Here is a 22,007-nt window from a genome sequence, read left to right on the forward strand (position 1 = left end):
TTTTAGTACACCAATCACTTTCCGGCTACTCCTTACGTATTTACTATGGAATTCAAGTGTTAAACTAACGCACACTTTCTCTAAGATTTTGGAAGTCCGATCGTATGGGGTCGCTTTGGGGTACCGAAATGTCGCTTAGCGGTTACCGTATGTGAACTTCACTGGATTCAAGCCCTATAGAAAAGTAAGGAAGTAATTTTTAGTACACCAATCACTTTCCGTCTACTCCTTACGTAGCCTTAAGTAAAGCTTAGGGCACAACCCGCCGTACTTGAAAATTCATGCTGTTTACGTGCCAAAACGTGGGCATGGACAACCTTTTGGGATCCGTAAGTGGTAAGTACTGCCTCCGTACGAACTCGTAGGGAATCCGACGAACTTCGGAGCACGCTTACAAGCCGTACAACTTTACGTGCAGGCAAAATTTTGTGTGCCATCGGACTGCGGATTCGTCCCCCGTACGTGCCAGTACAGCCAGTACGGCTGTATAGCCTGAACGTTTTCAGAAATACGTGGCGGACGTGGCCTCCCAAAGAAACGTTCGGACAAATTACATGCACGGCGTGTTGTGCCCTTAGCTTTACACGCGTATATACGCCTGAGATTTTGCAATCTCAAACCATCTTTCGGTGGCTTTGACTTGGTGTCGTTGGATAATATCCCTTGGTAAGGAATTGTAATCCGAAAACTGCATTGAAAGATCGTGCTTTGTTGCTGAGATATTCTCGATTATATGCCCCCCCCCCAACTTACCGCAAACGTACCCTTAACGTACCTTTACGCACGTATATACGCCTGGGATTCTGCCTGATCTTAAAATAACGATCTTCCGGTGGGCGGGTTGAACTTGGTATCGTTGGAAAGGTCCTTAGTACGAAATAGAAATACGCAAACCGCTTTCAAAGATTCTGGTTTGTTGCCGTGATATTCTCGATCATAGGTTCACCTTATCTAACCGGTAACTAACCCGTATGCGTGTATATACGATTTGTTGCCGAGATATTTTCGATCATAGGTTCACCTTAACTAACCACTGACTAGTCCTTACCCTTGAAAATGCGTCAACCTAAACTATATTCCGGTGGGTTCAAGTCAGTATTTTCTACTTGTCACTTGATACTTTCCGGAATTCTAATCTGCAAACTACACGAAAGAAAATCCACACAAAAAAAGACAAAAATAAAATGTTAAGGAATACTCATAGCTTTTGAATGACTATCTAATGTTTCGTTCTGTATTTTTTTATTATCCTTTTCATTTCACTTGAAGCTCTCCTGCCTGGCCCTTGTTTGGGAAATGTGACCGTAGCATGACGGGGATTGAATATCCTTACAATCCACCATAGCTATTTCAGCTCACAGCTTGTTTCTGTCCAAATTGTGCCAAGGTTAATTTGATTATAAAGTTTAAAGTCTGCGAACAATACACAGATGATCAAATTTACCGTTCACGATGTACATAGCGCAATTTTCATCTCACAGGTGTTTTCTTATACGTTCAAGCTAAGCTGTTGCCAAATAGTGAATGCAGAACCAGACAGACAACTTTAGAAGAAGAATTGTGTTCTATGCTTATTGCAACCACGGGATTATTTTGCAGTAACTTCTCAGAGTTTTTTTTTGCAAGAAAAGAAGTAACGCGTTAACCGTTCGTACCTACGGTCATTATTCAATGATGGAAGGCAGGAACCGTGTCCGAACGGCCCTGGTGTTGTTACAGGTTTACGTTCTGTGGCTGGGGTGGGGAGATTCCGCCATAACAGGGCACCAGGCTGAGCATCTTAAAAGTAAGTACTTACACTCGTTCGACTATATAATTATCCATGGGTTAACCTATATCTGTTCCTTTAAAACTAAGGTAATTGGAAAAATCAAGTGGGGATGGTGGTTTCAAAAGATAGCAATTTGAGACCAACTCCCGTCTCGACGACTTTATACCCAAAAATACATTGTTTTTAAAAACAAGGGATGTAGGTTAACCTGCTATAACTTAGCGTCAGTTCCTCCATATTCCATTGCACTGTAGTACTAACATCATTTTCAAGTTCATATCATCTATTTACAATTGCTTGTTTGTATCATAGTTTTTCCAACAAAATACTACTTCACACTTGCATTTTCAGTAACATCAAGTTACCATTGCCTTTTGGAACATTTTCTTAAGTTTAAATACCTTTGCAAGCGTTATTCAGGACATAAGCTTCGAGGGGTTATATTGTAAGCGCACCCTAAAATTCTTTCAAGAACTTGATCATGTTGGTAAATTAAGGTGGCAGTTAATGGACAGATGTATTGTGAAACAATCTCTAAATTCAGGGCCTAAAAGATTGAAATAATAGCTGAGCAAAATTCCCTACTGTACTATGTGCAATAGAGTTAAGCTTTGTTACTACACTATAAACGGCAGCAATAACAGGACGAAATAGTGTCGATACACACGTACCAACATATAACCCCTCGAATACCTAGGCTAGAATATAACAATTTTTAAATCACTTAAGTCCAATAACAAACGGGTCTTTTACATTGGAACACAATTATGGATCTACTCTGACAGGTACAATTGTCTGTTATACTGCAGGCAGAATTGAAAGGTTGAAAGCAAAGGTTGATGCGGTCAGCCTTAATGTGGCCCGAGCTGCTGGGACCCTGAACAACATGGCGGACACAGGGCTTCCTAAACCCCTGGTTGTTCCAGCACTCCTTCCGACATCCAGTACAACGCCAGCGCCAGGTAAGAACGTGTCACAGTTATTCAATTCAAATTCAAATTCTTTTTCCACATATCAACATTGAATAACTATATACATGTACATATAGTCTGAATGTACAGATAGCTTGTGCATCTCTGACATGACAGTTACCCATTGTACTTGAATCTACAGTCTGATAAATTGGTGTAGAAGAATTCTGTTTTATTTTGTTCTTGTTGGTGGAATGGTTTGTTTATTTCTGAGTTAAAGTTTAATATAGATTTGGACCTGAGGGGAAGGGGAGGTCGTGTATTTACGGGGTGGTCATCTTGTGCCATTCGGACCTTAAACTGAAACTTTCAAATAGGACAAGCCAAGCAGGTGTTAATGGGTTTTCATTTTGTTTGTATCTTATCTTAGGTGATGACTAACTCAGTGAGATGCATACTTTCAGCATTTTCGGTATTATAAACTAAAAAAGGACATTATTAGACATATATCATGCAAATTAGGGCCTCATTTACATCATTTATAAGAAGGTGATGCAATAACCTTCTTTTGTGATACAAAAATGGGTAAAGCAGATGGTAAACTGATATGCTTTATGCATACATGGAGGCATCAGCAATCAGAATTACTAACAAGAGTTCGGCGACCTCAATGAAATATTTAGAGGTTTTGTAAATTTTATGCAAATGACTTACAGATTTACATGATTTATGCATGGTTATGTTCGTCATTGACTAACATGCACATGTCACAATTATAAACTTCCCATCAATAATCATTAAGGGGTTTTACAAATATTGAGTATATTATGCAGATTAGTTCCTTGTTTGCACATTTGGTATCTGCATATGTTCTACTTATCATAATTTACATGTGTTACATATATCGAAGTCATATATTGAAAACAATGGGATTATACAATGTCCTCTTTAATTATGCAAATTAAGTCCTCATTTGCATAACATATATTATCATGAATGTTTTTTTTTTGCCTAAGCTACCTGCATGCCTAAAATAATGGCAATCCGTTAGTCCTTTCTGCAGTTATCCTTTTTGGAATGTCTTGGCAAAAACGCCCCTGCATTTCCAAAATTGAATGTAAGGAGGCTGACACATATCATGTCCAGGACAAGAGATACATTGGAAAAAACTGCTATGATAGAATATTCTCATTAATTATGCAAATATGTCCATATTTTGCATAATTATCATTTCATTTTGTACAGCATGTCTAAGGTATCTACATACCACAAATCATGAAAATGTATTGTTCATTTCTTGAGTTATTCCCTTAATTAAGACGTTTTTGACAAAAACATCCTTCCATCCCAAAACTAGCCACTAGGGGACCCAAACTTATGTCACTTCTTTCTGAGCACATGCCAAAATCTAACATTAAAAAATCAAGACCATAACTTGTTCAGAACACGAGATAGCAAAACCGGAGGTCACACTGCAGTACCAAGGGAAGCCGAAAGGGGGGCCAAACCCTGATCATTTCCAGCTTTCATCACACCCTTCCTAAACACATCAAGTATGAAACCAATCCACCCAGCCGTTCTTGAGTTATCTTGTTGACACACAGACAGACGCACAAACACCAGTGAAAATATAACCTCCATGACATTTCATGGAGGTAATTAACCTGAGCTGAAAAAAGGCTAACATTAGTTGGCGAATGTATGAACTCTATTTCAAACTCGTTGAACTCTAGTTTCAAGTTATTAATATACTTTTTATCTACTAGGACCGTGCCAGGTTGGAGACGGGGCATCCTACCGAGGAACAGTCTCTGTGACCCAAACAGGCAAGACGTGTCAGCGCTGGGACAGTCAGACACCACATTGGTCCTACAACACACCTGAAAATCACCCGTCATCCGGACTGGTGGAGAACTACTGCCGGAATCCGGACGGCGATCTTCGAGTTTGGTGCTACACAACGGATCCCGATGAGAGATGGGACTATTGTGACGTGCCAGTCTGTAGTAAGACTTGAATCTTTAAGCTGAATACCAGCTAAAACTTGTTTTTTTTTCGATCCAGTAACTGTGACCTGAGGGGGGGGGGGGCGTCGTGTAGCAAAGGGGGTGGTCATCTTGTGTCATTCGTTTGAGAGGTTTGACAGTAGCATCTTTGCGCCTCTACTTGAGCGTGGGTAGTTTGGGCACATCACGTCTGCCCTCTCGACTGGGGATGCGTAGAGCTTGCTTTTAGACTCCCTCCATTTTACGTTATGTATTCTAGCAGTAAGATTAGAATTTGGGCATAGGACACCAATTAGAATCTTTACTCAAGATACTGAGTTAAGTGCACGCGAACATAAATGAACGTACAGTAATAGAAAGATAGGTATGTTTAGGGTGTCATCATATCATCCGTGAACGCTGCAGCAGGTCAAATCAATTCACCACACACACTATTGCCAAATGTCGTGTGGCTGGAAAATCCAGTTTATAAAATTTCTATAGAACAACACGACACCGGCTGGAATAAAAAAAAATGATGCAACCATTTTCAACTAGATTACGCCAGACCACTCAAACCACTGACTTCTGCCGAAGGTAATGATAGCGTATGTAGGTAGCATAAATGTAGTGCCTAGCCTATGTTAATGTCTTTCCCATATACCTTAAACGGTACTGCAGAATTGTCATTAACAAATTATGTATAGTCGCATTTGATAATAAGTATGTTCTGGAAGTGCCATGGCTGTGATTTTTGAGTAATGGCTACCTCTTGCAGCAGAAAGTAAGTGGTATAGGTGTGTGCCTCCTAGCTTCTTTGTTGGGAACTGCAGTTAATCTTTTATTGTTAACATTGAATGAGGAAAAGTCAAGCAGATGTTAATGGGTTTGCATCTTTTTAGGTGACTATTAACACATTGAGATGCATACTTTCAGCGTCAGCTTAGTTAACATTAGTTGACCAAGGTATGAAGTCGTGGAACTCTAGTTTCAAGTTATGATGGGGGTATGTTCCTAATATAAGTTGGATGATTGATATATATTTTTCATCGACCAGAACCATGCCAGGTTGGAGACGGGGCGTCCTACCGAGGAACAGTCGCTGTGACCCAAACAGGCAAGACGTGTCAGCGCTGGGACAGTCAGACACCACATTGGTCCTACAACACACCTGAAAATCACCCGTCATCCGGACTGGTGGAGAACTACTGCCGGAATCCGGACGGCGATCTCCGAGTTTGGTGCTACACCACGGACCCCGATGAGAGATGGGACTATTGTGACGTGCCAGTCTGTGGTATGCCCTGAATCTGTAAACTGATGTGTTAGCCAATGTTTCATTCTTCTTTGTGAATCGTTTCCATTTATCTACATGTGTTACTACATAGGTTTATTTACACCCAAGCGTGAAGATACATAGAGACATATAAGTGTATTCTCACATGTTTACTATTCATCAACCTCGTTTCATATGGATATGGTCACTACATTACTCATAACAATGGCATGGTGATTGTACTGCCTTTCAGACTATTCATGTACAGTTGCCATGAAAGTCAGCGTTCCTGTTACTTTGTTGTACAGGTCATTAAGCTGCACGTTCAGTAAGATATATTATCTCTATCATCTAGGAAGATAGTATTAGGTATTCCTCACGCTTTCTGATGGCTGAGATTATTAGTAATGACCAAGAATATAACAATAAGTTCAATGATAATGATATTTTACGATAACCTCTGCCAAGATGGTTCTGTTTGATAGATATTTGTTTCTTGGTTTGCTATTTTAATCATAACTGACCTAGCAAAGGGATCAAAGTCTCATATACACTTTTTCTTAGTTCACGATTCTCTAGTACTACTATATCGTCTGGAAAGTTTGGTCTCTTTCACCAATGTATGATCAGGGCACTTATATGTATAATGTACAAATATGATAATCAATTAACCAAGTGTACCATTTTTTTTAAATATCAAGACAAAAAGCATGGTATTTTAAGGCATCTAAGTAACATTGCCTATTCTCCAAGCAGAGGTTGAGTCGGAGATATAAATAGTAGTAGTCAGGCTTTTTACCGGCTCGCTCCTCGCGCCCAATCAAAATTGTTCACACGTATATTCCGCTGTGATTTCCATACCATGTATGTGAACTATTTCATGTGACTAACAAGTAAAGGCTAATGTGAAAATGGTTTCTTTTTTTCAAAATGCAAAAATGTTACTTTGCATTCTGTAAAATAAGGGAAACCATTTTCACAATAGCCGCTTCTTGTTAGTCACATGCAATATTTCATATACACTGACCGTGGGTTTGTAGAAAAACGTATTCCTCTTTCCAGTCATTTGACACCTAGTTTTGCACAGATGACCGTAGATGACCCTACCGTGGGAACTGACGGAGAAAACAAATTATGTACCCTTTAGCCACCATTTTATTAGCAGAAAAAGCTACTCCACTGGCCAAAGAGGGGTGCAAGGTTATGTAAACATGGCTGCGAAATGAAATACCTCGACCTTCTTCAAATTAGGGATGAAAGTTCTTTACAATTACATATTCTCATAATGACGTATATGCAAATGTAACTTTAAGCCTATAACTTGTTTAAGTGTGAATGATGTCAAACCGATTGCTTAACTTAGTTTACACTTTTTAACCGCTCAACCCAAGGTTAACAAACAATGCACAGATTATTTAGTTATCGTTCAGAATGTAATGAGATAACTAGTGCTTTTACCTGTTGGTAGATTTTTTTTAAGAACAACAACTTCAGATTTGCGCTTTTACGAACCAGAGAACTTCTTGCATGCCGCAGTTGACGTAAGCCTCAAGAGGTCCCTTATCAGAAAACGTCTTGAAAAAATAAGAGCAAAGTGAAGTACTACAGATAATCAAGGATGGGAGTCCTTTCTTCATTGTCTTGGAAGCCTTGTCTCTATCACGTATGATGAATAATGATGACACGTGTATGTGTAATATAATAGTATGACATTAGTTGTTTATTTGAAGCATAAAACACGGGTAGCAATGCGGCTATCATTCATCTAATTTGTACAATTTTCAAGTTTTCCACGTGGTACGCAACATTGCAAATATAAGCTCTTATATATTTTATATGATTTTCATGTTATCGATGTGAAATGTGACTTATACACAAGTGAAGAGCAATGTGAGAAAGGTTCTCTTTGTTAATTAAAAATACAGACTAATATTCATGTGCCATTTGTATACACAACAAGAGCTTTGAAAGCTATGTCCCGTATTTTTTTTTTTACTTAGAGTTCACCGCAAAACGAGGCTCGCGGAACCACTCAAGCGTTTTGGGTTACAATACTGTATTATGAAGAAAGATGTGTGTTAACCCTTGACTTAAAAAGTTTCAGATTGTACACCATGGGGAAGCAAGAACGTGGAAGCTTATTTCATAGCGATGTTGTTCTAGGAAAAAAAACTCTGAGCGTGGAACTTCCTCCTTTATCTGCTACTTAAAGGATCGGCTTTACTGACATCTGATATAAATTCCCAAATTCTCTCCATAACTCAATCATGTTTATCCGAAACAAAACGATTTTAAAATTGCTTTTTGACTATCCTTATCATTTACTATTGGTAACGTTAACATAAGTTTATCCGTCCGTTTCTTTTTAGAATTAGGCGTTCCCGTACCCGTTGTGTTGTTATTTTGTCTAGTGGTGTCTTTGATATAAGCCTGTGTGCTTGAGTGGGGGCACCACTATGTTTGTACTGTATTAATGTTGCAATAAAAAAAAACTTCCTCCTTGGCCGAAAAAAGGATGATTTGCTTCCGTGGAAGTGGCTAAGCGGGTTCTTGCAGTGACGGTTCGTATTGGAGGCACGTATACCAGTGATGTCAAACTTAAATCTGGTTAAAACAGATTGGACTAGCTATCGGAACCTCCTCCTACAACCTTGACCTCCTGGTTGTTGGTGAGACAAGGTGACCTTTTAAGGACATCTACCGACAAAGCCGATCTTACACCCTTTGGCGACCATTGTATCAGCTGAAAAACTACACCCCTGGCTGTACAAAGACGAGGGGCACAAGGCTACGTAAACAAGCCGTCCGAAGAAATTACGTACCCATACCTTCTTCAATACAGAGTCAAAACTTCTCTTTTACATATTCTCAAACTTTAATGTTACCACAATGGCATGTACTTAAATGCCACTTTCAGCTGCTAACTTGTTTTGTTGAGAAAGGCGTCAAACTGATTGCTTAACTTAGTTAACACTTTTAACAGCTTAACACAAGGTTAATAAACAACGTACAGATTATTTAGTTATCGTTCAGAATGTAATTAGATAACTAGTACTTTTACCTGTAGGCAAATGTTGTACAAGACCGACAACTTCAGTCTTGCGCTTTTAACGAACCGGACAAGTTCTTGCATGACACAGTTGACGTGATCAGAAAATGTCTTTAAAAATAAGAGCAAAGTGAAGTACTACAGATAATCAAGGATGGAAGTCCACAACCGGTACCAAACAGCCCTTATTTTGTTGCTGTTTTACGTTCTGTGGCTGGGAAGAGGAGATTCCGCCATAACAGTGCAACAAGCTGAGCATCTTAAAAGTAAGTACTAACACTCGTTCAACTATGTAATTATCCATGGGTTAACCTTCTTTCATTTAAAACTAAGGTAATTGGAAAAATTAAGTGAGTAAGAGTAAGTACTATAGGATTAACCGTTCTCCCTTTGTTCATTTCAAGGCAAAACATGAATTTCAAACTGGAACAAATTTGCAATGGATATTCGTAGCCTCAAAGACTGAACTAACAGCAAGTATTAGACAATGTAAAACCTGTGACAGAAGCTATACACAATCTATTATTGTGCCTCATTCTTAAGACTAGCTACATTTCATGCAAAGTACGTATACGAGTCCATCTCGTTGCACATAGACAAAATGTGTGAAACAAAATCTACTGGTCAATATTTGTAATCATACATAATGTAACAAAATATTTGAATTACTGGTCTTGTGTAGACGTCTATGTACGTGTGTGTATATATATATATATATATGTATATGTGTGTGTGTGTGTGTGTGTGTGTGTGTGTGCGTGTGTGCGTGTGTATGTGTGTGTGTGTGTGTGTGTGTGTGTGTGTGTGTGTGTGTGTGTGTGTGTGTGTGTCGTGACTTTCCTCATTTCACACATCGAGCATCTCGGTTAGGACATGTTATATGAACCAGACTTAGTCTAAAATAACAAACAGGTCTTCTAGATTGCAACGATACAATAGAGCAGCACTGGCATGTGTATTTTTCTGTTTTACTACAGGCAGAATTGAAAGACTGAAATCAAAGGTTGATGCGGTCAACCTTAAAATGGCCCAAACTGCTGGGACCTTGAACAACATGGCGGAGACAGGGTTGCCGGAGATGCCGGAGTTCAATATCGCTGAAGGGAAGACGGCTTTCCAAACCAGCACCCAGGGGTATCATACACCAGCTACAGGCCAGCAGTATCCAGGGGACGCTCGTCTTGCTGTAGACGGGAACACCAATGGCATTCACTGGGAAAATTCCTGTATACATACGAAGGGAGAGGCCAACCCTGCGTGGTGGGTGGATCTTGGACAGTCGTATATGATCAAAAGGTACGTGCAGGACGTTACACGAAAGCACTCGAAAGCTCCAAGTAGTACAGAACAGTCTATAGAATGTCGTTTAAATGCTTGCTAGAGACGCCTATTGAGCAAAAGCATCTAGATCTGGATTTACCTATGGTAAAAGAAAGATTTGCCATCGATTAATCTTTTCTAGAATACTCGTTAGTCATGACCATCCGAAAATCTAAAATTCCACTTTTAACGTGTAGTCAACGGTATAATACGTAATACAAATTACATGTGATACATATTAATATGTCTGTTTAATTGTGCTGTAAGTAGTTGTTATACATGTAACGTTAGACCTTACGAAAGTCGCTGTTCTTTTGTCGTGTCAATAAAGATTCCCATATTCAACTAGAGTATCCAATACCTATAGTTTCAAACTACTAAAACTAAACAGAACAGGTGAACGTTTCTTGGTGTGCCATCCACATACAGTTTTACAAATTTGTGTCCAATCTTCAAAATGGCAATCTATCATCTGTTCATTTGTTCGTTGATTCTTTTAATCTGTATATGTTATGCGATGTGTATTGTTTTAATCTTGTAGTCTGTAGGTCTATGTGTACGTATATGTATTTGTATATTTGTCTTAACTTTGTAAGAGGGAATATTAGCCCTGATAGGGGCAATAAAAGAATTGTTTCTGTTCATTGTCAAAGCTTCAATTATGGTACGCTTTTCTCTCCTTCTCAGTTTTTAATTTCACACATGCTGTTCGAGTATTAATTAGCATAATTTGCGTAATTTCATTATGTACGCTCTAATTGGTTGCCACAAACAACCATGGAAATTAGACGATGGCATAAGTTTCTGTATATACTGTTTGCCAAATCTGTTCTAACATGTCTTAAAAATAAGATTATTTGCTTTGTCATCATCATCTACAGAGTGGAAATCTACAACCGCATGGACTGTTGTTCGGAACGGCTCAACCCCTTCAACATCCACATCGGGAGTTCCAGCACCGTCACCTCCAACCCCAAGTGTGGAGGTGATCATCAGATTGACGTGAACCAGCCATCCATTTCCGTTTCCTGCCAGGGGATGACGGGGCGGTACGTCGGCGTTCGTCTTCCCGGTTCCCGCACCCTGACCCTGTGCGAGGTCCAAGTCTTTTCCACTTCAGGTATGTCTTTCGTCAACCATTATCATGGCTAACTACGTGTACAGCTTTATAGAAAACAATGCTAACACTTAACTTCCAACACTGAATTATACTATAGGGACTTACCCCACTCAACAGAGACGGGGGGCGACATAGACTTTCTGATACGTATGACCCCCTCCTACAAAAGTGGTGTGTTCCAGACGTCACTGCTGGAGATAAAGAGGGTCATTCGGTGAACAAGTTTGACGGAGATTGACCGTAAAAGTTAGAGGGGTAAGTCCCTATAGTTTAATTCAGTGTTGGAAGTAAAGTGTTAGCAATATTTTTATAATGTGTTCTACCAATACAGATGAACTTTCATGCTACATGTAAAGCTGCTATCTTATGGAATCTGCGGCGCGTTGGCGACCTCACTGCGGCCGGGCGATTTGACAGAGCGCTCAGCATATTTCATGGAGAGAAGTCCTTTACGCTTTGTGTGTTTTGATGTCTTTTTTAGTCTATACTTGCACATTTTACCTGATATTTACCTGATTGTTACGTTAAGGGTAACAGAAATCTATTTAGGACGTAGCAAGGCGGCCGACTTACCGCAGTCCAGTGCTAGTTCTGGTGCGTTTACATGCAGGAGTAGTGCAGCTCTCTTCTTGAACCCTAGACTTTCCTCAATGTTTTGCACCAGAATTCTTTACCTGGAAACTGTAGTATCATTTCTTTATTCAAAGTCCTCAATGCCAGTAGAACACAGCTGTCGGTCAAGTTCAAGTTGCATTTTCAATGGTAGTGCCAATGCTCAGACATTGAGATTTGCATTAAAATTGTCCATATGATATGCCGTTACCTTGAATTGAATCTGTCCGTTTTCAAACTTCATAAGCCAACTGTAACAACGTTAACACCAAACACAACAATGAGCAACTTTGACAGATTGATTATTTTCTAATACTGTATAGATGTTGCTGTCCAGTCCGCTCCGATTTCTTCAAATACGCCGGCACCCGGTAAGGGTTTATCCTCATTTTGTATTCTAGGTTGCCAGCTATCTAAATTTTGATAATTATATTATGTCAATGATTATTATTCATTACAACCATAACAATGGTCGTCGATGTCACTTTGGTTGTCTAATTCAGAGATTTGTTCGAAGTTTTGCAACTTAATTAGGTGAAAGAGTAGAGAAATCTTGCTACGTTTCATTTAGATCTGCATATTCTCTTCTCTAACTTTGCAGAGTTTTTCTATCTGAGTGTATAAATGTGATAGATGTCTAGATGTGATAACATAAGTGACTGTATCACAGTTTTTAATATGTCTCCTGGAAAGAAGGTTTTGTATTTTCTTAACGATGCTATATAGTGCCAACCATTTTAATCCTGGTTTTGTGTGACATGTAGGGCCCAGGAGAGATGCTGGTCAACTGTGAAGCCAAGCATGACTGCTTGTCTTAACTAGTGTGATGTCCCTGCCTCCCACACTTAGCCTTAATTCAGGGTTGTGCTTCAATTTGTGGTGGCTTCCTATAAATATAGATTTGGTTTTTCCCACATTAAGAATTAGTCTGTTAATTTCTACCCATCTCCTAATTCGTGTAAGTACAGGTTGCATGATGTTTTCTACTTCAGCAACAGTAGGCGCTGCAGCAGCAAATGGAGTGGTGTCGTCAGTATATAAAACTATGTCAGTATTAGTATCCGTTGTTATGGTAGGGAGGTCGTTGGTGTACAGGCAAAACAGTAAGGGCCCAAGGCAGCTCCCTTGTGGCACTCCACACCTGTTCTCTCTATATGATGAGAAGTCCCCATTTATAAACACAGCCTGTTCCCTTCCTCTGAGGTAACTCTCTACCCACCTGACTGCCAGGTCATTGAACCCGTAACATTTCAACTTGGCTAGCAGGATATCATGATTAAATATGTCAAAGGCTGCACTAAAGTCTAGCAGTACAGCTCCAACTATGTTTCCTTTATTCACTTCAGTCAGCCACTGGTCAGTCATTTGTATTAGTGCACTTGAGGTGGAATGATGCTTCTTATAAGCATGTTGGCATTCTGAGATGATGTCGTTTTGGAGGAGATAGTTTTGAAACTGCGTCTGAACTATTTTCTCCACTAGCTTGCTGATAGCTGGGAGCAGACTTATAGGTCGACTGTTTGGCCCATTTAATGGAGCTGACTTATCTTTTATCAGAAGAATGATTTTAGCCTTTTTCCATTGTGAGGGAAATAGTCCCTGTGTTAGGGAACAGTTTATTATATGGCAAAGAGGACTGGCTATGTAGTTTTGGTTTGTGGAAGGGACTTTAGTAGCTCCTTTACCTGCTCTTCAGTGACAGTTTGAAAAGAGAAGGAGCAGTTCTTTGAGGTCATGTTGTTCCTCTTAATTGGTGCTAGTGCTTCTTCCATGTCTAGTTGTCCTTCTTGTGTGAGGTTGTTTACCTTGTTAATGAAGTAATCATTAAAATATGTTGCAATATCACTGGGTTTGGTCCATATCTGTCCATCAGATTCTATGAAGTTGGGTGTTTTACAAGTCTTTCTACCCAACATACTGTTAATCACATTCCAGAGTTGCTTGGTGTTATGTTTACTACTGTGTGCCTCTAACTGCTCTTTATAAAAGGCTTTCTTCTTTTCCCTGTTCTCCTTTACTGTGTCATTTCTCAGACGTTTGTAACGTTGGAAGTCAGATGCTAAGCCTGATGTATGAGATTCACGTTTAGCCTGGTCTCGCAGATCCATAAGAAGATCATCGTCGACCCATCGGGCTGGCGATGCTCTGACAGGTCTCTTGTGGACAGGAGCATGTTGGTTGGCTATATTAGTGAAAAGTCTCATAAAGTTGTTCAAGGCTTCTTCTACGTCATAGCTATTGTGCACAGAGTGCCAGGAAGACGAGCTATGTCTTGGAGGAAGTGGTCTTCATCAAATTTCCTATATGAGCGTTTTATGTGGTGGAGGTTTGTATCTTTGGTAGTTTTGTTTTCCTTGTGGTGTGCACTAGATTGTGGTCAGTACACCCAAATGTAATAGACTGTGTGTGAGTGAATTTGTCCGCTCTGTTTGTGAATATTAAATCTAGGCAAGAAGAAGTAGCAGAACCATTTGCGGATCTTCCAATCCTGGTAGGACTTGCAACTATCTGTTCTAGGTTCAGTGATGACAGATCTGACTCATGCGAGGACTAATCCTTGTATGGTTTTTGTTTCTTCTGATTGATTTATTCCTTTGAAATAATTGTTGTATGTTCCACATAAGTTCAGGTCCTTGTCAGGTTTTATGATTTCACTTTTGTTCATGAAGTTGTACATTAATATAACTATGATTTTGGTTCTTCCCTTATATTGATCATATTTCATTTCATTTTAACTTATGGACAATTGGTCGCTTTGTTTTATTGATTTCATTTGTAACTTCTAATTATCTATGATTTCATTGTTTTGTTGAGTGTATGTCTATGTTTATGTTACTTTGCTATGGCCCATTGGCGGCAGAGAGCGAATAAAGATCATCAACTCAAGTCTTTCTTTTAAAGGGCAATTGTCATTTAGCCAGTCAATGTTAAAATCTCCTATTATGATACAAATCTCCTATTATGATGACCTCTGTTGTTGTTGAACTCTAACTTGTTGGTAATGATAGAATGTAAAATTTGTCATCCTCTGTTGGCTTAAGACGGCCCATGGCCTGGAATAAAGTAGTATTCTATACATCGATCGTAACTTTTGATTGCTCGGTCGCACTACGATGAAACTTCACACAGTTTTAGTACTACTTTAAACACATTGAATACTTGTGATTTTTTTTGTACATGCCGGATTTTGGGTTAGAAATAAACATTTTGGTTAAAAAAAAGTGTTGTTTATTTCATGAGTCTAGTCCCAACTGGAAACAAGACTTTGAATTATGATATTCTAAAGGATGAAAGCCAACCTTAAACTTATCATTTTTATCCGCGGCTATTTTGTTTTAAATTAGGATTATATTGTTTTTTTGGGCCGAAAACATCAGAAACGACCATTTTTTTTCAATTTTTTCGTTGAAAATGCACCATAGTTAAAAACATAAAATGATTAAACAAAATAGCCGCGGACAATTTTGATAACAAAGGGATAATAGGTAATTCTTGAGTACAAAAAAGATCAGTACTTTTATTTTGAGCTGTGACTAAAGCCGTAAATGTCATAACTTGACCGCACAGACACCCACCAAGGATAAATGGTCCTTAGGTGCCTATTTACGTTGAAAAGTCGCAAATAACCACAGGTTCGAACGCGCGTTCGGTTCGAATTACGTAATGGAACATCATAGAACACGTGTTCGAATTCGGCTGGACAAGGGAACACGCGCCCGAACTCGGACACAAATCGAGCGTGCATGGGCCGTCTTAAGCCAACAGAGTCGAAAAAATGCACATGGTCACCGAAATGGCATGCAATGTGAAAATCAGTTCTGAGCAATCATCAATATCTCACATCTTATAGTAGGTTATCCGATGGTGCCTAATCGTATCTCCCACATTCTTGTGTTTCAGAGACATGTGGACTATCGACGTTTATCCACGTTCCCCAGAGTGACTGTGCTGGCTCGCGCATAGACATAGCCGCGCACGGCGGCGTGACTCTCCAGTTCTGCGCAGACGCTTGCTGTGCAGACCCGACATGCCTGTCGTTCCAACACAACGCCCAGTCAACTTGCTATTTAAAAAACAAGCTCTGCTCAGCAGGGGAGAAAGGGTATGCGGGAGGTGGTAACATGTACGATCGGCAAGGTGAGTGCAGTTACTGTGGGCACCAGTGTTGGATTGGACAGACAGGGCTGTACATATAACACAGTCACACCACGGTGAAACATTATAATAAAAAGCTGACGTGCTTGTAGTAGGTGGGAAGTCAGGTCTCTGGTTAAGGTATGCTCCTGGTATGGCTGAGCAAAATTTCAAAACAATACTTGAACAAAAATGTTATTAGTTTTCTAGTTCTATTTTCATAATGTAATATACTTCCCTGTCACACTATGCTATTCGCCTATCAAAATTCAAGGTCAAAGTAGCTGTCTTAAATTAGTTATCTTTCTCAGAAATACTGACCCAATCCTTCCTCACCAGACTTCACTCCTGATAATAAAGCTTTTCTCATGATCACGTGCTTGTGTTGCAAGAATCTGGTATTGAAACACCGCATAAGTGGCGTCGTTTGTGGTCTAACTGGTAGAGTGTTGGGATCAAAACCTCAGAGGTCCTGAGATCGATATTCGCCATGTCTTCTACATTTTGCCCTTGGGAAAGGTAGTTTACACCACCTTGCTCACTTCACCCAGTTGGTATCTTCGGTCGAGGAGGTAAAATACTAAATGTAACATATACCTTCTGTCTGTACTTTGTATATGGCACTGTTAGAACAAGTTATTACTAAGTTGAGTACATTGCCACATTGCCCACGCCTGTCCCAAAGCAAATAAATAAAATAATATAAACTAGAGTTCGGTGACCTCATACCTCCATGAGATATATAGAGCTTTTGTTAATTTTATGCAAATGGATTGCACATTTTTATGATTTATGCATGGTGATGTTCTTTATTGACCAACATACATATGTCACAAGTATAAAATTCCCATCATTAATCATTATGCGGTTTTGCAATTTCCGCATATATTATCCAAATCAGTTCCTCGTTAGCATATTGGGTATCTGCTTATCACGATGGTCAAATTTGGCCAAAAAGTTCCCATTCGACCGCTGGGTATCGGGTTACCGGGGCTCCCGCGCGCGCGCTCCGGGGAACCTGACAGTAACTGGAACATATTCCAACAAATCATGATAGTTAGAAAAGCAACTCCTCACACGTGCCTCGTCGAGATTAAATGAAAACTGGCACTAGCAGTGTGTACGTATATATACGTAATAGTAAACGTTTAAATCCTGAATGCCAGTAGAACACAGCTGTCTCCAATATTGGTGGTCAAGTTGTATTTTCAATGTCAGTATCAATGTGCAGACATAGACATTTGCATTTAGATTCTTATGCCATTGCCTTCAACTCAAGCCATTCTCTATCTATTTTCAAACTTTATAAGCGAACTGCAACAACTTAACACCAATCACAACAATAAGCAATTTTGATGGATGGATTTTTGGTAATACTGTATAGATGTTGCTGTCCAATCCGCACCCGCACCGGCACCCACACCGGCACCCGGTAAGGATTTATCCTCATTTTGTATTCTAGGTTGCCAGCTATCTAAATTTTGATAATTATATCATATCAATGATTATTATTCATTACAACCATAATGAAACACATTTTATGTCAAACTGCTCTCTCTATAATCAAGGAAGAAAAGAGCTGTTCAAAGAGACCATCAAATTCCACCCAAACTTCCTCACATTCACCGACAAAAAGAAATCAGTTCTCCTTCTAACATCACAAAACCCACACATAATAAAAAAAGTGGGATCTTTCGTCTTCCACTGTCTTCGATAAAGGAGTCGAACCCAATAAACCAGGATCTAGAGTTAGCTTTTACTAGATTTAGACTAGAGTAGACACTTGTGATTTTGTATCTTACATTGTTTGAATCTTCTATGTTAACTGCAATTAGCCCACGGGCAAGAATTTGCAATAAACTTGCCTATACTGCATAACAATGGTCGTCGATGTCACTTCGGTTGTCTGATTCAGAGATTTGCTCGCAGTTTTGCAACTTAGGTGAAAGAGTAGAGAACTCTTGCTATATTTAATTTAGATCTGCATATTCTCTTCTCTGACTTTGCAGAGTTTTTCTATCTGAGTGTATAAATGTAAATATGACACTATTCATTACCTTGGTCAGGTGTCAATGTCGCTCAAGGCAAAACGGCGTTCCAAACAAGCACATCGGGGTACTGGATACCAGTTACAGGCGAGGTGTTCAGCGGGGAAGCCCACCTTGCTGTGGACGGGAACACCAATGGCGATCACGGCGCAAATTCCTGCACACACACCAACGGAGAGGGCAACGATGCGTGGTGGGTGGATCTTGGACGATCGTACGTGATTAACAGGTAGGTCACTACGTCTCTTATTAGATATTACTGTTACTGTACAAGGTCGCGGTGCACTTTTCTTTCTGATTATTTCCTGTTCGATGATTCAGAGTCTCACATGAAGACTCTGACATGGCATACTATGTTTTCATCGCTTTGTCATCATAATGTATAGGCCCTGGAGTACATGGCAAAAGCATCATTAAATAATCCATTATATCATAATCTGTGTATATTTCTTCGTGTGCAATTTGCTTTCCGTTCCCCAAACAATGCGGGCTGGAAATGGGACTCTTGTAGACTTTTCTGATTCTGGATTCGGTGTTTCATAATCAATGTCGTATTGCACATGAAGAATCTGATCGTGTAAAATGTGTTAATCTATAATCATCATCATCATCTACAGTGTTGTCATATTCAATCGTATGGACTGTTGTTCGGAACGGCTCAACCCCTTCAACATCCACATCGGGGATTCCGACCAGGTCATCGCAAACCCCAAGTGCGGAGGTGATCATCAGATCGACCTCAGCCAACCGTCCATTTCCGTTTCCTGTCAGGGGATGACGGGAAGGTACGTCGGCGTTCGTCTGGTTGGTTCTTCTCGAGCAATGTCATTGTGCGAGGTCCAAGTCTTTTCCAATTCATAGGTATACAATAGGTATAAATGTTATGATATTTGACTATGGCCGTCGCCAATGTGGCTATGCTTAACAAACATTTGTTGTGTGGATTGATTAGCTGATTCTAAGAAGTGAAGAAGCAAGCGAGTTTCATGTCTGTATTGGTGTTCTTTATTTGCTCTACGAAGAAGTCTTCAGTGCCTTGAAAGTTTTGTGTCATTGACTGATGTATAATGATGACACGCATTCCTTGTGATGTATCCTTCCTGCTTGTACAACTATTCAATCTATTGTCACAGTGTTACTTACCACATGGACAGGGTCTATTCTAATTCATGAAAAAGTCGTATACGTAGCAAACACGACTACCTTTGAATTTTTTTTATCACATTTACCAAGCATCTGGAATTGCTATTGCACCTGTATGCAGCTCGTTCGCATATTTTGCTGTGATTTCTGTGCTATGTATTTGAAATTTGCATGTGACTAATGTGTGAATAATGTACTGCACTTTGATGAAAAATGCGATCTTCGTCTGCTTTAAGAATAATGCTTAAAGATCGGATTTCGTGCAGAAACTGTAGTGGATTTGAAATAGGTACCCGTTGTATGACTACAAGGTTCAAAAGAAAGTAATATCTGTGTCATCGGTCTTGTTTCAGAAAAACGTGATTACTGGATAATAAGTTTTTCCACCAAAGGTCGTTTATCATGGGCGTTTTTTGTAATTTTACACTTGATTAATCCTTTTCAATTGTAATCACTCCAGTCGTCACCCATAAAGTTTCCCACGGTAGTCATAGTACAATTGGTACAAAGTGATTATAGTTTAATTTTCTACGTGTATATTGTCTGTTTCTTACATGATCTGAACAAATGAACCCTAAGGCATAAAGGATGCTGGAGTGGCATATAAATATGCGTGATTGTGATTGTGTCTGTGTGATAAATCAAATATCAAATACCACGTTTGACTGATGATTCAAGTGATGCTTTTCGATTGTCATAATTCCAGCGACCCATTACAGAGTAATTAATGCTTAACTAAATGCAAAGTTATTAAGGGTCAGTTTGCTAGGTGAGGATTGAGATCGAGGAAAGTATTCGATATCACAATTCAAAGAAGCACTGTCAGTATCTTTTTATCGTGATATTTCTCTCGCAGTATCGATAGATTCATGTATCATATAGTCAAAATGTTATGACTCTAGTATTGAAAGCGTGATTGTATAGACATTGAAAACGGTTCTTTGCGTTGCATTTGGGATTGCTTTATAAACAATTACGCAGATGGTATACCTTGGATATTTTTTCGCGTTAATTACGACAACTCGGGCAAGAATCTGCAGGCAGAAAAAGGGCACAGATGTCATTGTAAGTCATTGACGTTACAAACTGGTGCTAAATCCGGTAAAGCGACACTTTCTCATTGTCTAGACACTAGGACGCACATGTCCTCTATCCTGTCAGTGTCAGTTGGTATCATTTTATTTCTTTAGATTGAAGTAAACTTGAAAGTTGGAGATGGTCAAATGTATATGCATACACATCTATAGTGAGTGTGTGTGTGTCTTTCCACGAAGTCTACCCCCACAGCGTAAAGACTTTGTAAGACGGTCAAATTGAATTACCATGAAGCACTTTAAAAGTCAAAAGCTCTTTACAATTGAGTACTCTCAACCGTCAAGTTCGCCACAATGAAACATATTCAGATGTCTTTTTCAGCTTATATTTTTCGTCAGCACAAAAGACGCAAACCTGAGTGCTTAACTGAATTTGTACCGCTTGAACAGTCCTGAGAACATTGCGCAGATCATTAAGTTTACCGCTCACAATATAGTGCTTTCATATAGGTGTTGGCAAATCGTTAAGACCATACATAAAAAGTGTGCTCGTCAAAAAACAGAGAACGGCTGTACGCTCGGTTCCAACGTTTATCAACTGCTGTAACAAATTCTTGTGAAAAAGGAGTCAATGTAAGAACTACAGATAATCAAAGATGAGAGACCAGAGACGCATTCGAACGGCCCTGATGTTGTTGCTGTTTTACGTTCTGTGGTTGGGGAGAGGAGATTCCGCCATTACAAAACAACAAGCTCTGCACCTTAAAAGTAAGTAATACATGTAACCGTTCTTTCTCTTCTGTGTCTCACCAAGTATTAATTGTTAATTTCAAACTGTCACAGGTCAATGGATATTCAGTGACTTTAGGACCAAACCATGGGTACGTGTTATGTGTTGTCAAAACACAACAGAAGCTAGGCGTAGTTCGTTACCGTGCCTTATTTGAAGTTAGACTTTTGAAATAAACTTAATCCAATAAAATTGCAGGAACTTGCAAGACGATTTCGTAATGCAAATCGCTATCTAACGCGTATTAGTTAATCATCTAATAACGTTATACCAGTTTAAGTGCTGTGAATAGATCGAGCTATATACACATGTGTACGCATCACTAATACGAAAAACTGATCGTATCCCCCCTCAAGCGCCAGCAACACGATTAGATTGTCACTCAACACAGTCCATGGGTCTAAAACCTAATAAACACCGACTTTGACGTGTGTTTTTTTTTAACTTCAGGCAGAATTGAAAACTTGAAAGCAAGGATCGATGCGGTCAACCTTAAAGTGGCCCAAACTGCTGGGACTCTGAACAACATGGCGGAGACTGGGTTGCCGAAGATCCCGGAGGTCCCGGAGGTCAATATCGCTGAAGGAAAGACGGCTTTCCAAACAAGCACCCAGGCGTCCCATTGGCCACCTACAGGAGAGTTTAGTGGGGAACCCCGTCATGCTGTAAACGGGATTACTAATGGCTGGCAGGGAATCGGTAATTCCTGCACAAACACGAAAGACGAGGCCAACCCTGCGTGGTGGGTGGATCTTGGACAGTCGTATATGATCAAAAGGTACGTACAGGACACTACACGAGAGCACTCCAGAAA

General features: G+C 39.7%; 2 protein-coding genes across 4 annotated transcripts in view; both read left to right on the forward strand.

Moving 5' to 3' along the window:
- Positions 1-8,417, forward strand: part of LOC118411266 (plasminogen-like) — a 20,688-nt gene extending 12,271 nt beyond the window's left edge. For 2 of the 3 annotated variants that reach the window (XM_035813435.1, XM_035813436.1), the window contains exons 2-5: positions 1,720-1,786; positions 2,581-2,733; positions 4,449-4,688; positions 5,725-8,417. In XM_035813435.1, the coding sequence (XP_035669328.1) occupies positions 2,658-2,733; positions 4,449-4,688; positions 5,725-5,975 (567 nt within the window). In that variant the 5' untranslated portion in view covers positions 1,720-1,786; positions 2,581-2,657 and the 3' untranslated portion in view covers positions 5,976-8,417. The remainder of the gene's footprint in view (positions 1-1,719; positions 1,787-2,580; positions 2,734-4,448; positions 4,689-5,724) is intronic. The other variant, XM_035813437.1, reaches the window with a different exon arrangement.
- A 677-nt stretch (positions 8,418-9,094) lies between these two features.
- Positions 9,095-19,973, forward strand: LOC118410853. The gene is made up of 8 exons (XM_035812701.1): positions 9,095-9,258; positions 9,970-10,288; positions 11,194-11,432; positions 12,368-12,415; positions 15,945-16,181; positions 17,563-17,610; positions 18,245-18,455; positions 18,844-19,973. Exons 1-8 carry the CDS (start codon positions 9,147-9,149, stop codon positions 19,085-19,087), a joined length of 1,458 nt encoding a protein of 485 aa, XP_035668594.1. The 5' UTR covers positions 9,095-9,146; the 3' UTR covers positions 19,088-19,973.
- Positions 19,974-22,007: the final 2,034 nt, after the last annotated feature.

The sequence above is a fragment of the Branchiostoma floridae genome, chromosome 3 (assembly GCF_000003815.2).
Source record: "Branchiostoma floridae strain S238N-H82 chromosome 3, Bfl_VNyyK, whole genome shotgun sequence".
Classification (NCBI taxonomy): Eukaryota; Metazoa; Chordata; class Leptocardii; order Amphioxiformes; family Branchiostomatidae; genus Branchiostoma; species Branchiostoma floridae.

Bases quoted from the DNA above. Each gene is read 5' to 3' on its own strand.
- LOC118410853 (XM_035812701.1), top strand. From the start codon at position 9,147: ATGGAAGTCCACAACCGGTACCAAACAGCCCTTATTTTGTTGCTGTTT. The intron at 9,259-9,969 runs GTAAGTACTAAC...GTTTTACTACAG, and splicing joins ACAAGCTGAGCATCTTAAAA to GCAGAATTGAAAGACTGAAA. The intron at 10,289-11,193 runs GTACGTGCAGGA...CATCATCTACAG, and splicing joins CAGTCGTATATGATCAAAAG to AGTGGAAATCTACAACCGCA.